The sequence below is a fragment of the Galeopterus variegatus genome, unplaced genomic scaffold (genome assembly GCF_000696425.1).
Source record: "Galeopterus variegatus unplaced genomic scaffold, G_variegatus-3.0.2 Scaffold6376, whole genome shotgun sequence".
Lineage (NCBI taxonomy): Eukaryota > Metazoa > Chordata > Mammalia > Dermoptera > Cynocephalidae > Galeopterus > Galeopterus variegatus.
In genome coordinates this window covers 2,114-12,673 of record NW_007732487.1, presented here as the reverse complement: position 1 = coordinate 12,673, position 10,560 = coordinate 2,114, and the positions used below count along the sequence as shown (strand labels likewise).

The 10,560-nt window shown below is 42.2% G+C and overlaps 1 protein-coding gene across 1 annotated transcript in view; it reads left to right on the top strand.

Moving 5' to 3' along the window:
• LOC103606208 (transcriptional regulator ERG) overlaps window positions 1-6,644 on the top strand; it is a 103,894-nt gene extending 97,250 nt beyond the window's left edge. The window contains exons 7-9 of the mRNA XM_008590801.1: window positions 5,102-5,170; window positions 5,815-5,871; window positions 6,553-6,644. Of these exons, the coding sequence (XP_008589023.1) occupies window positions 5,102-5,170; window positions 5,815-5,871; window positions 6,553-6,644 (218 nt within the window). The remainder of the gene's footprint in view (window positions 1-5,101; window positions 5,171-5,814; window positions 5,872-6,552) is intronic.
• The last annotated feature ends 3,916 nt before the right edge of the window (window positions 6,645-10,560 follow it).

The following is a 10,560-nucleotide window of genomic DNA, read 5'->3' as shown; positions in this document are numbered from 1 at the left end:
GGGGGGGGGGGGGGGGGGGGGGGGGGGGGGGGGGGGGGCATCACTGGGAATTTGACTATGTCCCTGTGGTCAGTGGGTATCTGCTTTCAGAAAAGGTAGTGTTCACTCTGTCTTTGAGGATCCTTGGGGATGGAAACCCAGGTTCCTGCCCTTCTTCTCTTGGTGGCTATATCACGATCATCGTGTCCACTCTATTTCTCTAATCCCACATTCATGGACACAGAGGCCTCTGGTCAGCATCTGTGCTGACCCTGACACAAACCGGATGCCTGGGTAACAACTCCATTTGGAGCAGGATCTGCCCCTTGTCTGCACTGCAGCTCTTTCATTGTAGAGTTCCTGATATAAGAAACATAATGGGTTTCGAGTTTAACTAGTATAAATGAGCTGGTGTGCCTCCTGCTTTCTGCAAGACTCCTCCCAGCGGCCAGGTCATCCTGCAGAGCCCACTGCCCAGTGCTGTGTCCCTCCTCTCCTGCTGGCCTTCAGCCACCCATCCCCAGGCTGCTGCCCCGGTCCACCTTTTCCTCTTCTCATGGCCAAACTTCCCACATGGTTTGCTTATTCCAGAGTGCCCTTATTGTTGACCCTGCCACGTCAGCCTGACCACTGCCATGTCATTTCTCAGTGGGCCAAGACTGTCTAGTGTCCCTACACGCAACCACAAATGGATACGCTTTCCCTCCTCTGTTCATGCCTCATCCTCTCTCTTCCCATGCTTCTTCCTAGTAATTCTCCCACATTTTCCTGATTCAAAATGTACCTTCTCTCAAGACCCCTTTGCTGAATTTGCATTTAGATCAATCTAAATGGTCATTACTGAAGTATGTTTCATGCATTTCTCAGGTTGTTGCAGTTATTACTCCCAGAAACCCTTTCCCCACCTCCTCTGTAAACACCTTTTCCTTTGCTGAATCCACTCCTTTTGGAGCCACCGCCCTTGAGATCTCAGGGCAAAGTGGCAAAAACAGAGATATGGTCTGACTCACAGAATCTGGCAAGCCAGTAAGTAGTCCACCTCGGTATGCACCAGCCTGCCTGGTCTCTTAAGAGCAGGTTATGCGAAGGTTCTATTCAGTCCCAAGGAGGATGTTTTGCAACCCCATCCTTTTCTTCTCCATCACTATGACAACCCATATATCATGATATGCATCTGGGATGTTATCAAAAGAGGTTTGAGAGATAAGCCCACAAATGCAGCCCTGACTTCTCCTTTGAAGCTGGTGCCCTTCAGGGCTTTCTCAGAATCTTAAATTATTTCTCGACTGGAGTTCGCAGCTTAGAGCTGCTGTTCCTCATGACCAGGCATAGCGAGACAATGCAGCTACTGCACTGTGCTCCTCAGTTAGGTGCGACATACAGCCTGTATCTTAACAAATGGCTAAGAATGCATTCTTTGCTTCCTCCGACCTCTAATATAACCACTGAGATCTGAAAACCTAGGCAAGGAGGGAATGCAAAATGTCCCCACCTCTCCATGCCTTTGATGTAGGATTTTGGAAGACTTTGGGAAGATTTGGAGGAAAACAAGAGAGAGTGACTTAATTATGTTAGGGTTGAGTCTAACAATTCCTTCCTTTTAATAGGAGTTTATAGGTTGGTTCCGGGAAGTAGCTCTTGGTCTTCCTAATTTGTCTTCCCTGTTAGCATCTAAATCGATTAAGAGTGGGCAAATCTCATCCTTTCCCATCCAGCCCAGCCAGAGGACCACCAGAGTCACTTTGTACATGTCGCATGGACCCCACAGAATGAGGATGAGCTCTTCTGTGATCCAAGTTCTGTCCGCTTTTGATGCGGGCAGGTGGAGAGCAAGAGGTCTAGAGGGTCACTCTTCAGTGAGTTTGATGAAAGGAGAATATAAAATTTGGCTGAACTTAACCCTCATGGGAAGGGCGGTCAGAATGTCGTTTTGGTTCACTAATGTCTTAGAAGGGGTGTGGTCAAAGAGACGTCTCATTCCAAATTAGGAACTGATCCCAGCTCTTAGTAATTTAATGAATGCTGGTATAGAGGAGCAAACACCTTTGGCTGAACTTAACCCTCATGGGAAGGGCGGTCAGAATGTCGTTTTGGTTCACTAATGTCTTAGAAGGGGTGTGGTCAAAGAGATGTCTCATTCCGAATTAGGAACTGATCCCAGCTCTTAGTAATTTAATGAATGCTGGTATAGAGGAGCAAACACCACTCAAGCTCTCATTTGTAGCTTCACGTTGTGTTTTGTCTGGATCAGGACATATAATGTGCTTCTGTGGCCACCCCACACTGCCGGTGAAATAGCGTTTATAAAGTTAAGCTTTTAAACAGTCTTTTACAGATAAAATAGCAGAACCAGTGCCAGAAAGCAGTCTTCCCCTCCCCAGGAATTTTTCTGCCAAGTGTATGAGTTAATTACCTTGGAGATCAAAGTTGAAGAGAAATGGAGAGAGTGTTGACATGATCACCATAAATCAAGTGTAAAATCTACTCTCACCAGAAGTCCTATGCTCTGCTATCAATAATGGACAAATAGCAAAGGTATTTGGAGTAGGAATTTTTCAAGCAGCCAAGAGGAGAACTACTCAAAACTGGCTCTGCTTTGAGGTGGGAAGCCTCAGTGGTCACCTCTGGTTGTCCCCTATCTCGGCAAGGTTGAATTTAGCATTTCTTAGTGTTTCACTCGGTAGGAGGGGGCCTAGTGCCCACAGCATGTGATCAGTAGCTGATCAGGAAGCACTGGACCAGAATATCATGGAGAAAACAAAAGCCCTCTTATCTTCCATGCCAGTATGTTTATGGACATGTTAATCATTTGTTCATATAAACATCTCGAATACTTGGCTGAAAAGTAGACTTAATTTGGTGTTGTTTAGGTCTTCACTTATTTTCAGTAGAGGCTGGGACATGGTTATACATCCTAGATAGGACTTTATGAATAAAGAGTTTCAAAATATTTTTGTAGTAGTAACCAAGTGTTTAATTTTTTTCTAGTTACATTTCATGAACAATTCTTTTCTGTTTAAGGTAGTGTCTGACTAACCTACTGATGCTTGCTCTTAGTTACATTAGCTTTCTTATACCTCAGATAGAAGCAGTCGATCTCAAACTCTTTCAACCATCTTTGATTTGTATTGGTATTCTCCAGATAGCATTTCTGAAAATTTTATCTGCAGGAACACAGATTCCTAAAAAAGGACAATGGAAACTTCTAAAATAGGCTTTCTTAAACTTCAATGTGAGCCCCCTGGGATCATGTTAAAATGTTGATTCTGATTCAGTAGGTCTGGGGTAAGATTCTGCATTTCTAATAAGCTCCCAGGTGTTGCTGATGTTGCTGGTTCAGGGACCACACTTTGAGAAACAAGGATCTAGAATGTATTTCTGTATTACCTTGCTTCTTCATTTAGTAAATAGAAGCTGTTTGCTGGTGTGCGTATCTGCTCCTGAATTAGGCCTGATGTTGTTAGCATTGCCTTGCTAGTAGATTTTTCTTTCTGAGACAATCCTCAAATTGAAACTCTGGCTAACTGTTTTTTAGACAAGATGTAACTGGCTGAAAATTCGTGTGCAAAATGGCTCCCAGAGACTTAAGTTAAAATTTAGTTGTAAATTGATAGTAGCTGCAGATTTAGTTCCCATGTGCAACCCCAACACCAGGAAAGTGAAAATCCTTGAGAAGCTGGGTGGGAAAAGCTTAAGGTCCCAAAATGTGAAAATGCCAGCTGAAAGGGAGGGGTGAGCAATAGCCCAGTTTAAAAAGGAAAATTATCTAACTCTCCAAAGCTCTGGGAGGTAGGATTTCACAGACCACACCAGCCACAATGCTTGTAGCCAAACAGACCAAATAAATTAAGGCAGTTCTGTGTCGAATTTCATGTTGCCTATCATTTCTTTTCTCTTTGGGATGTGAAAATAGACACATCTTCTGCAACATACTCGAGATCTTTGAAGACTGACCCATCAGATTTCCAGCTTTAAACTAGGTTAAATGATTTGTTTAAAGAGAGACTTAAAAATAATTACATTGCCCTGCTCTATTTTATAGCCATCTCTGGTGTCTGGAAGCAGAACACCTGCTGAAGTATTTGACTGTGGCCTTCAGTTTGCCCAGAATGACACACAACATTGAAGTGAGACCTATCAGTTGAAGAAGACAAAGTTCTGAAATGGTTCTGTAATAAGATTGTATGTAGAAATAGCTTTACATAAGCATAGTTAGTAAGGAGCATGCATGATAATGTTTCTGCAATATATGTTTGAAAGAAACTTGAAATGACTTAGGGTCTTTGTAATCATTAATAGAACTCACATTGAGGACACAGAAGTATAGTTATTAGATTTGCATATGCAAAGTGCAATGAAGGTTTATGGGATAAGTGATATTATGGTAGAAATACAAAGAAATCATTGTAAATACTCAAGTTATGAAGGTCATTGTGAGGTGTTGTGGGGGCAATACTATTTCAGTCCTGTAAATCATTTTATGCAATTCATGTAGGAGAAATTCTAAATTCATTTAGAAAAGGAGAAAGAGTAGACATTTGCCTAGGAAAATAACTAGACCAGTTAAGATTGACTATAAATGGATGAGATTATAACCAGGAAACTAAGCTGGCAAATAAGAGGGAAGACAGTGGTCATTTCTAAGGAAAAGGGAGAAGAAAAAGGAGGATGAATTTGATGGATTTAGGGACAGACCTCGAACAAGAATTGATTGATTCATCCAAGTTGTGGGGCTCTGTTTTGGACGGACCATGAAGAGGATAAAAGGATAGGTTTAGGTCAGTCAGAGTTAGAAGCAGGAGAAATTAGATTGTAAGGAACTTTTACTATGGTCTTGACCTGTGATTGTAGGTAATTACTTTAAAAAATTCAGCAAGCTCTGGGAGAATCTGTCAATGGGAGTTTTCAGATAAATGAGTGAGAATTTCCGATCAATAAAATATACACAATTATAATTTGTATTTAAAACCCAAATTTAGTGGAATCAAGATTGAATATTTCTTTGGATTACTAGATTTTTGCACAATATTTATTCTAATAAACACAAAATAAAGTATAAAACAAAACATCTGTTCTAAGAATTATATTATTGATCTTTTAGTCAATTTATATGTCTTTACAGATTTACCTTATGAGCCCCCCAGGAGATCAGCCTGGACCGGTCATGGCCACCCCACCCCCCCATCGAAAGGTACACTGTTGGCTCCCACTGCCTGGAATCTGCATGTTACAAGGCAGTGGATAACTACTGGAGTAAATAATAATTTCTGTAGTTAACCTGTGGTTTTTCAACATGTGGCAGGTTGTTCCATTGGGAACAAAGCACAACTGATCTTTAAATGCAGTGATTCTTTCTCTATTTGGGTAATACCTACTTTCAAAACAAAAAGAAATGAATCATGTCCTGTATTTCAGCATGGACAAATGCATGTTTCATAGGATGTTTGAGTACAGATTAAATAATTGGTGATTTCTCTAATCTTGACCCTGTTTAAAAGTAGCCCTGGCTTTATTTTGTTTTCCTGGTAGCATTCTCTTTTCTTTAGACTATGATTCATTTTAATGTTTTATAAACCATCTTGATTTTTTTTAACTTTTGGAAAAAGTGGAGTATAAATAAATGTTTTAAATGGGAAATGTCCTCCTTTGTTACAGTGTTGACATTTGGTTTTGTTAGAAAGGAAAATTTTTGCTAACCATAAGATGCTCCGTATTATAAGAGTAAAACTATTGTTAATAACTAAAATAATTGACACAATGATTATACAACAGCATCAAAGACTAGTGGCCAAATATAAGTTGTAGTTAATTATCTTTTTTATTTTTGAATTTCAGCTGCTCAACCATCTCCTTCCACAGTGCCCAAAACTGAAGACCAACGTCCTCAGTTAGGTATGTTTGAGGAACAATCTCGATAGTCATAAGAGAAAATATAGGCTCAGCAGAGTATTTCTAAAATGTGTCACTTTTTAAATGAAATTAATGCTATTTTTTCTTCTTTATAACTGCTCCATATATAAGGTGGGGGCCAAATCATCAATCTACTCAATTGGGATGACCTGACATTTTGCTAAAGCATGTCCGAAACCTATGCAATAAATATGGGAAAAACATACTGCTTGCACATAGACTGCTGCTTTGTGATCTATGAACTCCTTTAATTTTACCTTTCATGTCATATGCACCAAAATCAGCTTCTGTGTTAAGTCCAGTGTGGAAATGCGGTGAAAGGCTGATAGTGGTAGTGGGTTGAACAACACAGCCAATATGGTGCCAGGGCCAACTGGGGACTTAGCACACATTTGTCCTATTTATATCCTGGGTTGAAGTGGGCTCTGAACCTGTAGCCAAATCCTAGCTCACCACCAACTAGAAAGCTTCTAACACGAAGCTTCTCTGAGATCCGATGTCACATCTTATCACATACAGGAGGTGGAAGCAGTGATTTTCGGGGTAGGGGACGTTTTCAGCTCTGACATATGGAAACAATCGAGTCAGCATTATGCCCGAAATCACATCATACCAAATCACGATGATGTCTTTGGGATTTGACTTCTTTTGTTTGTGCTATAGATCCTTATCAGATTCTTGGACCAACAAGTAGCCGCCTTGCAAATCCAGGTGAGATACTGCTGATTTTTGTGCTTACAAAGTTATCTTTTTGACAGTGGCTATTTTGAAAGGTAAACTTGTATTGGTGGGAAATTCCTTCAACAGAATGAATTTTAGTTTTAGGTGTCACTAGATGATTTGCCTAAGTGGAAAAAATGGGTTGGGTTATAAATTAAGATTTTAGTTTCAGCAAAGAGCATTATAAGCAAATACACTCTGTAATAGTGTTCTAGGACTGCTGTAACACAGTACCACAGAACGGGATGGCTTAAGCAACAGAGGTGTATTGTCTCCTGGTTCCAGAGGCGGGAAGTCTGAGATCATGGGTTACGGTGACAGGCTTCATTCCTTCTGAGGGCTGGGAAGGAAGGATCCATCCGGGGACTCTCCTTGGCTTGTACCTGGCCAAATTCTCTCTGTGTCTCTTCCCATTATCTTCCCTCTCTACGTGTCTTTCTCTGTATCCAAATTCCCCCCTTCGATAAGAACACTGGTCATATCAGAACAGAGCTCAGCCCAGTGACCTCACTTTAACGTGACTACCTCTGTAAAGACCCCATCTCCAAGTTAGATCACATTCCGAGGTACTGGGGGTCAGGACTTAAACATATGAATTTGAGGGGGACACAAGTCAGCCCATAACACAAGCAGATAAAATAACAAATATTTTTTAAAAGAGAACCTTAATTACAACCAAAAAATATCAAATTTAGGATCTTCTTGGATGGTCTGTTTCTGAACTTAGATTATAGAAGAAAGTGCAGATTCTTAATGGGACCATTTGTCACCAGTCCCTTGTGAAGGATGATCACCTGTCCTCACATTTCGGTGCCAACCAAATTGTTTTATTTGTTTGTATTCAGATCAGAACCAGCTGTGCTGGCATCAGCCTCAGAAATTCATAGCACATGCTACATATTCTCAGCTGCAAATTCAAATGATGCCAAGATGTCACAGGCATGTTGCAAGCGCAAGCTGGAATGTATATTTTCTAAACACTGAGGCCAAAATAGGGTTGAAAATGGAAAAATTTAAATTCAGTCAGTGTATTCCCCACAAGAGAGGACACAAAATATCATCATTGTTGAGCATCTGCATCTTTGACATTAAATTTTGGTTAACATTAATAAATTCAGTAAATATTTTTTAAGCAGCCAAGCAGTTACAGGAGACTTTTATTTGCTGCTCTAGCCCAGGACCCAGACCAGGTGCTCAATAATTATGTGTTGACTACGTGAGTGCCAGGAATAACAAGATGTAGTTCTTGGCCTCAGGACACTTCTGGTCAGTGGAGAGAAAGACACAGGTAGCTACAGCAATGTCCAGATCATGGAGCCACGGGCTGTTCTCTCTTATGTCAGCATCAACTGTGCCTATGTGTCTTGCATCTGTGGTCCCTCCTCACATGTCTGCTCAGCTTTCCATTTGCAAGTGGCACTTAACCATTCGAATAAAAATAATGACTATGTTTTGAGATGATTATTATCAGTAGTGCTTCAGGAAGACTGATCTGGCAGCAATGCTCAGGATAGATTAGAAAGAAGAAAAGGTTGGAAGCTGCTGCACTCTGGGAATGTTCATACAATGATGTGAAATAACAATCAAACAGCTTCCACCCCATAAAATGTCCCCTACCCCCTCCCCCATATAATGTGTTTATGGCTGTGGTCCCTTCCGTGCCTCCTAACAGCCCTGGGAGGTTATTATCTCCATCCTACAGATGAGAAATCAGAGGTCCAGAGAAGTTAAGTGACTTCTGAGTCACACAGCCAATATGAAGGGAGACCAGACTTGAAACCTGCCTGTCTCCATAGTCTGTTACTGTATTCTTGACCCACACTGTCCCCAGCTAAGTATGAAGGTAAGAGGGAGGTCTTGGAAAACGGGGATTGTGAGAATAGAAAGGAAGGATTTCCATTCAGTTCAACAGCTGTTTAGGTTCAGCAGATGAATCTGAGACCAGGAAAGAAGAGGAGCCAAGAGTCAAGCTGCACCAAACATGACCAAACTGGACTTTTCACTCCCACAAATTGGCTACATGAAATATATATCCACATGCCTGTGATTTCCCAGCTCAAAGGTACTGCTTGGCTTATTTGGAAAATGAGGCCAAAAAGAGTCGCTTGCCCCCAAGCAGAGCACCAGCTCTCACAGGGCCGCACAGCTTCTCCTGTGCCCAGCAACCTGGGGGTGCTCGCTGTAGGCAGAGCAACCTGGACTCAGAGCAAGGAGACTGGAAACCTATCACAGGCCTGGGAAAAGGTTCTGGAACATCACAGGCCAGCAACACTGGCATCGTGAGCAAAGGACTGCATTTACCACTAAGACCATTCTTATTGGGCCTGGGGAAAATGGCAGCACCCAACCTTTGATTTGCAGTACAGTGACATAAAGATTTATTTTACTTAGTTTATAATGAATTATTTTATTATGAATTATTTCTCTCCATCTGTCCGTAGGCCTGTGTCAGTTGCATTTGTGTGGCCTTTCCTCCTGAAACCAGAATGTCTTGTATCTTTCTATTAACAAGAATGCTTCTGTTTGATTCTATTTTTTCATTCTCTGATAAATAAATCCTTCATCACTTAAAAATTGCTGCCTTTGCTCTTCGTATGATACAAACACTATGTAATCATTTTCAATGGGAAGAGTCCATCATGTAGTATGAACGTCCAAGTTGGTATCAGCATCCCGAAGTCTCAATCCCAAATATCTATTTGATGTGCACTTTGGACATCATTTCTCCTGCTGAGAAAAGTGTGTTTTCACAGTCTCATGTCACAGATCAGTTATAAGCAACACAGCTGCTTTATGTCCCATTGGAATGACTGGGAATTTAACATGGCTCCTCTAATGAATTTAAATGATCTTCCCATGAAATAGCTTTCTTGGGTTATATTCAGTGGCTCCCTTGAAGCTAGCTGGATATTCTTTCATGGTGGGCATGAAAATGCATCCAGTTTCATGCAAAACTACAAACCAGTGTTAGGGATGTTTTGCCATTTATCAAGAGGTGGAAGCATGCAGTCTTCCAGTGCGATCCCACCAAGTTTCAGGTACAGGGAGGGGACAACCTGGAAAAGACCTGAGGAGGCTGTGCAGGTGTGTGCAGAAACCAGGCCTGGAAGAAATGGTTTGTGCAGTGGTCAAGCGTGGCAGCCTGCAATCTGGGTTCTGATGCCTGCTGACCTTGGGCAACACAAGTCATCCTACCTCCTCAAGCTCCAATTTCCTCATCTCTCCAGAGAGCTAATCACATGATTCTTGTGGGGATTAAATAAAGTAACACACGTAAAGTGTTTAGAATGGTGCCTGGTACATAGTAGGCTTTCAAAGGCTATCAGACAACCCTGAGAACACCACCGTTGCAAGTTTTGCACGGCCACCATTGTGTTCCCTGGGTTAGTCTTCCTTTTGGCATTTCCCGGCTATAGGTGAGGAGTACTTATATATCTTTCCTTAAACTCTTGTTTTCAGCCCCCCAAAATCATGACAAGAGCGTTCACATACTGAGTTCGTCCTCACAGTGATCCTTCAGGGTAGTACTATTACCAGTCCCCATTTTACAGATGGGGGCCCAGTGGCAGAGAGAGCTGGGGGAGTTGTCCAGTGAGCAGCAGAGCCAGGATTCCACCAACCGAGGCAGTGCCAACTCCACAGTTGGGGCTCCCCACAACCCACCATGCTTTCCTGCCCCTCCAACAAGTGCTGTCTGAGCCATGCCGAGCCTCAGGCAGAGACTTCCACTGAGGACACATCTGCCACCTTGCAGAGGGTCCCACCTGTGCACACAGATCTTCTGCACCTCCCCCAGCTACTGTAGCAAGTGGCTCCAAACCACCGACTGCCACCTTGGTGCTTGCTGGGCCCCTCGCCACTTTATTTACTTCCCTTGTTCCTCTGTCAGCTGATGGCTGCTGTGCCCTGCACGGGGACACTGTTTCGACCAAGCCCACAGCTGCTGAGTCA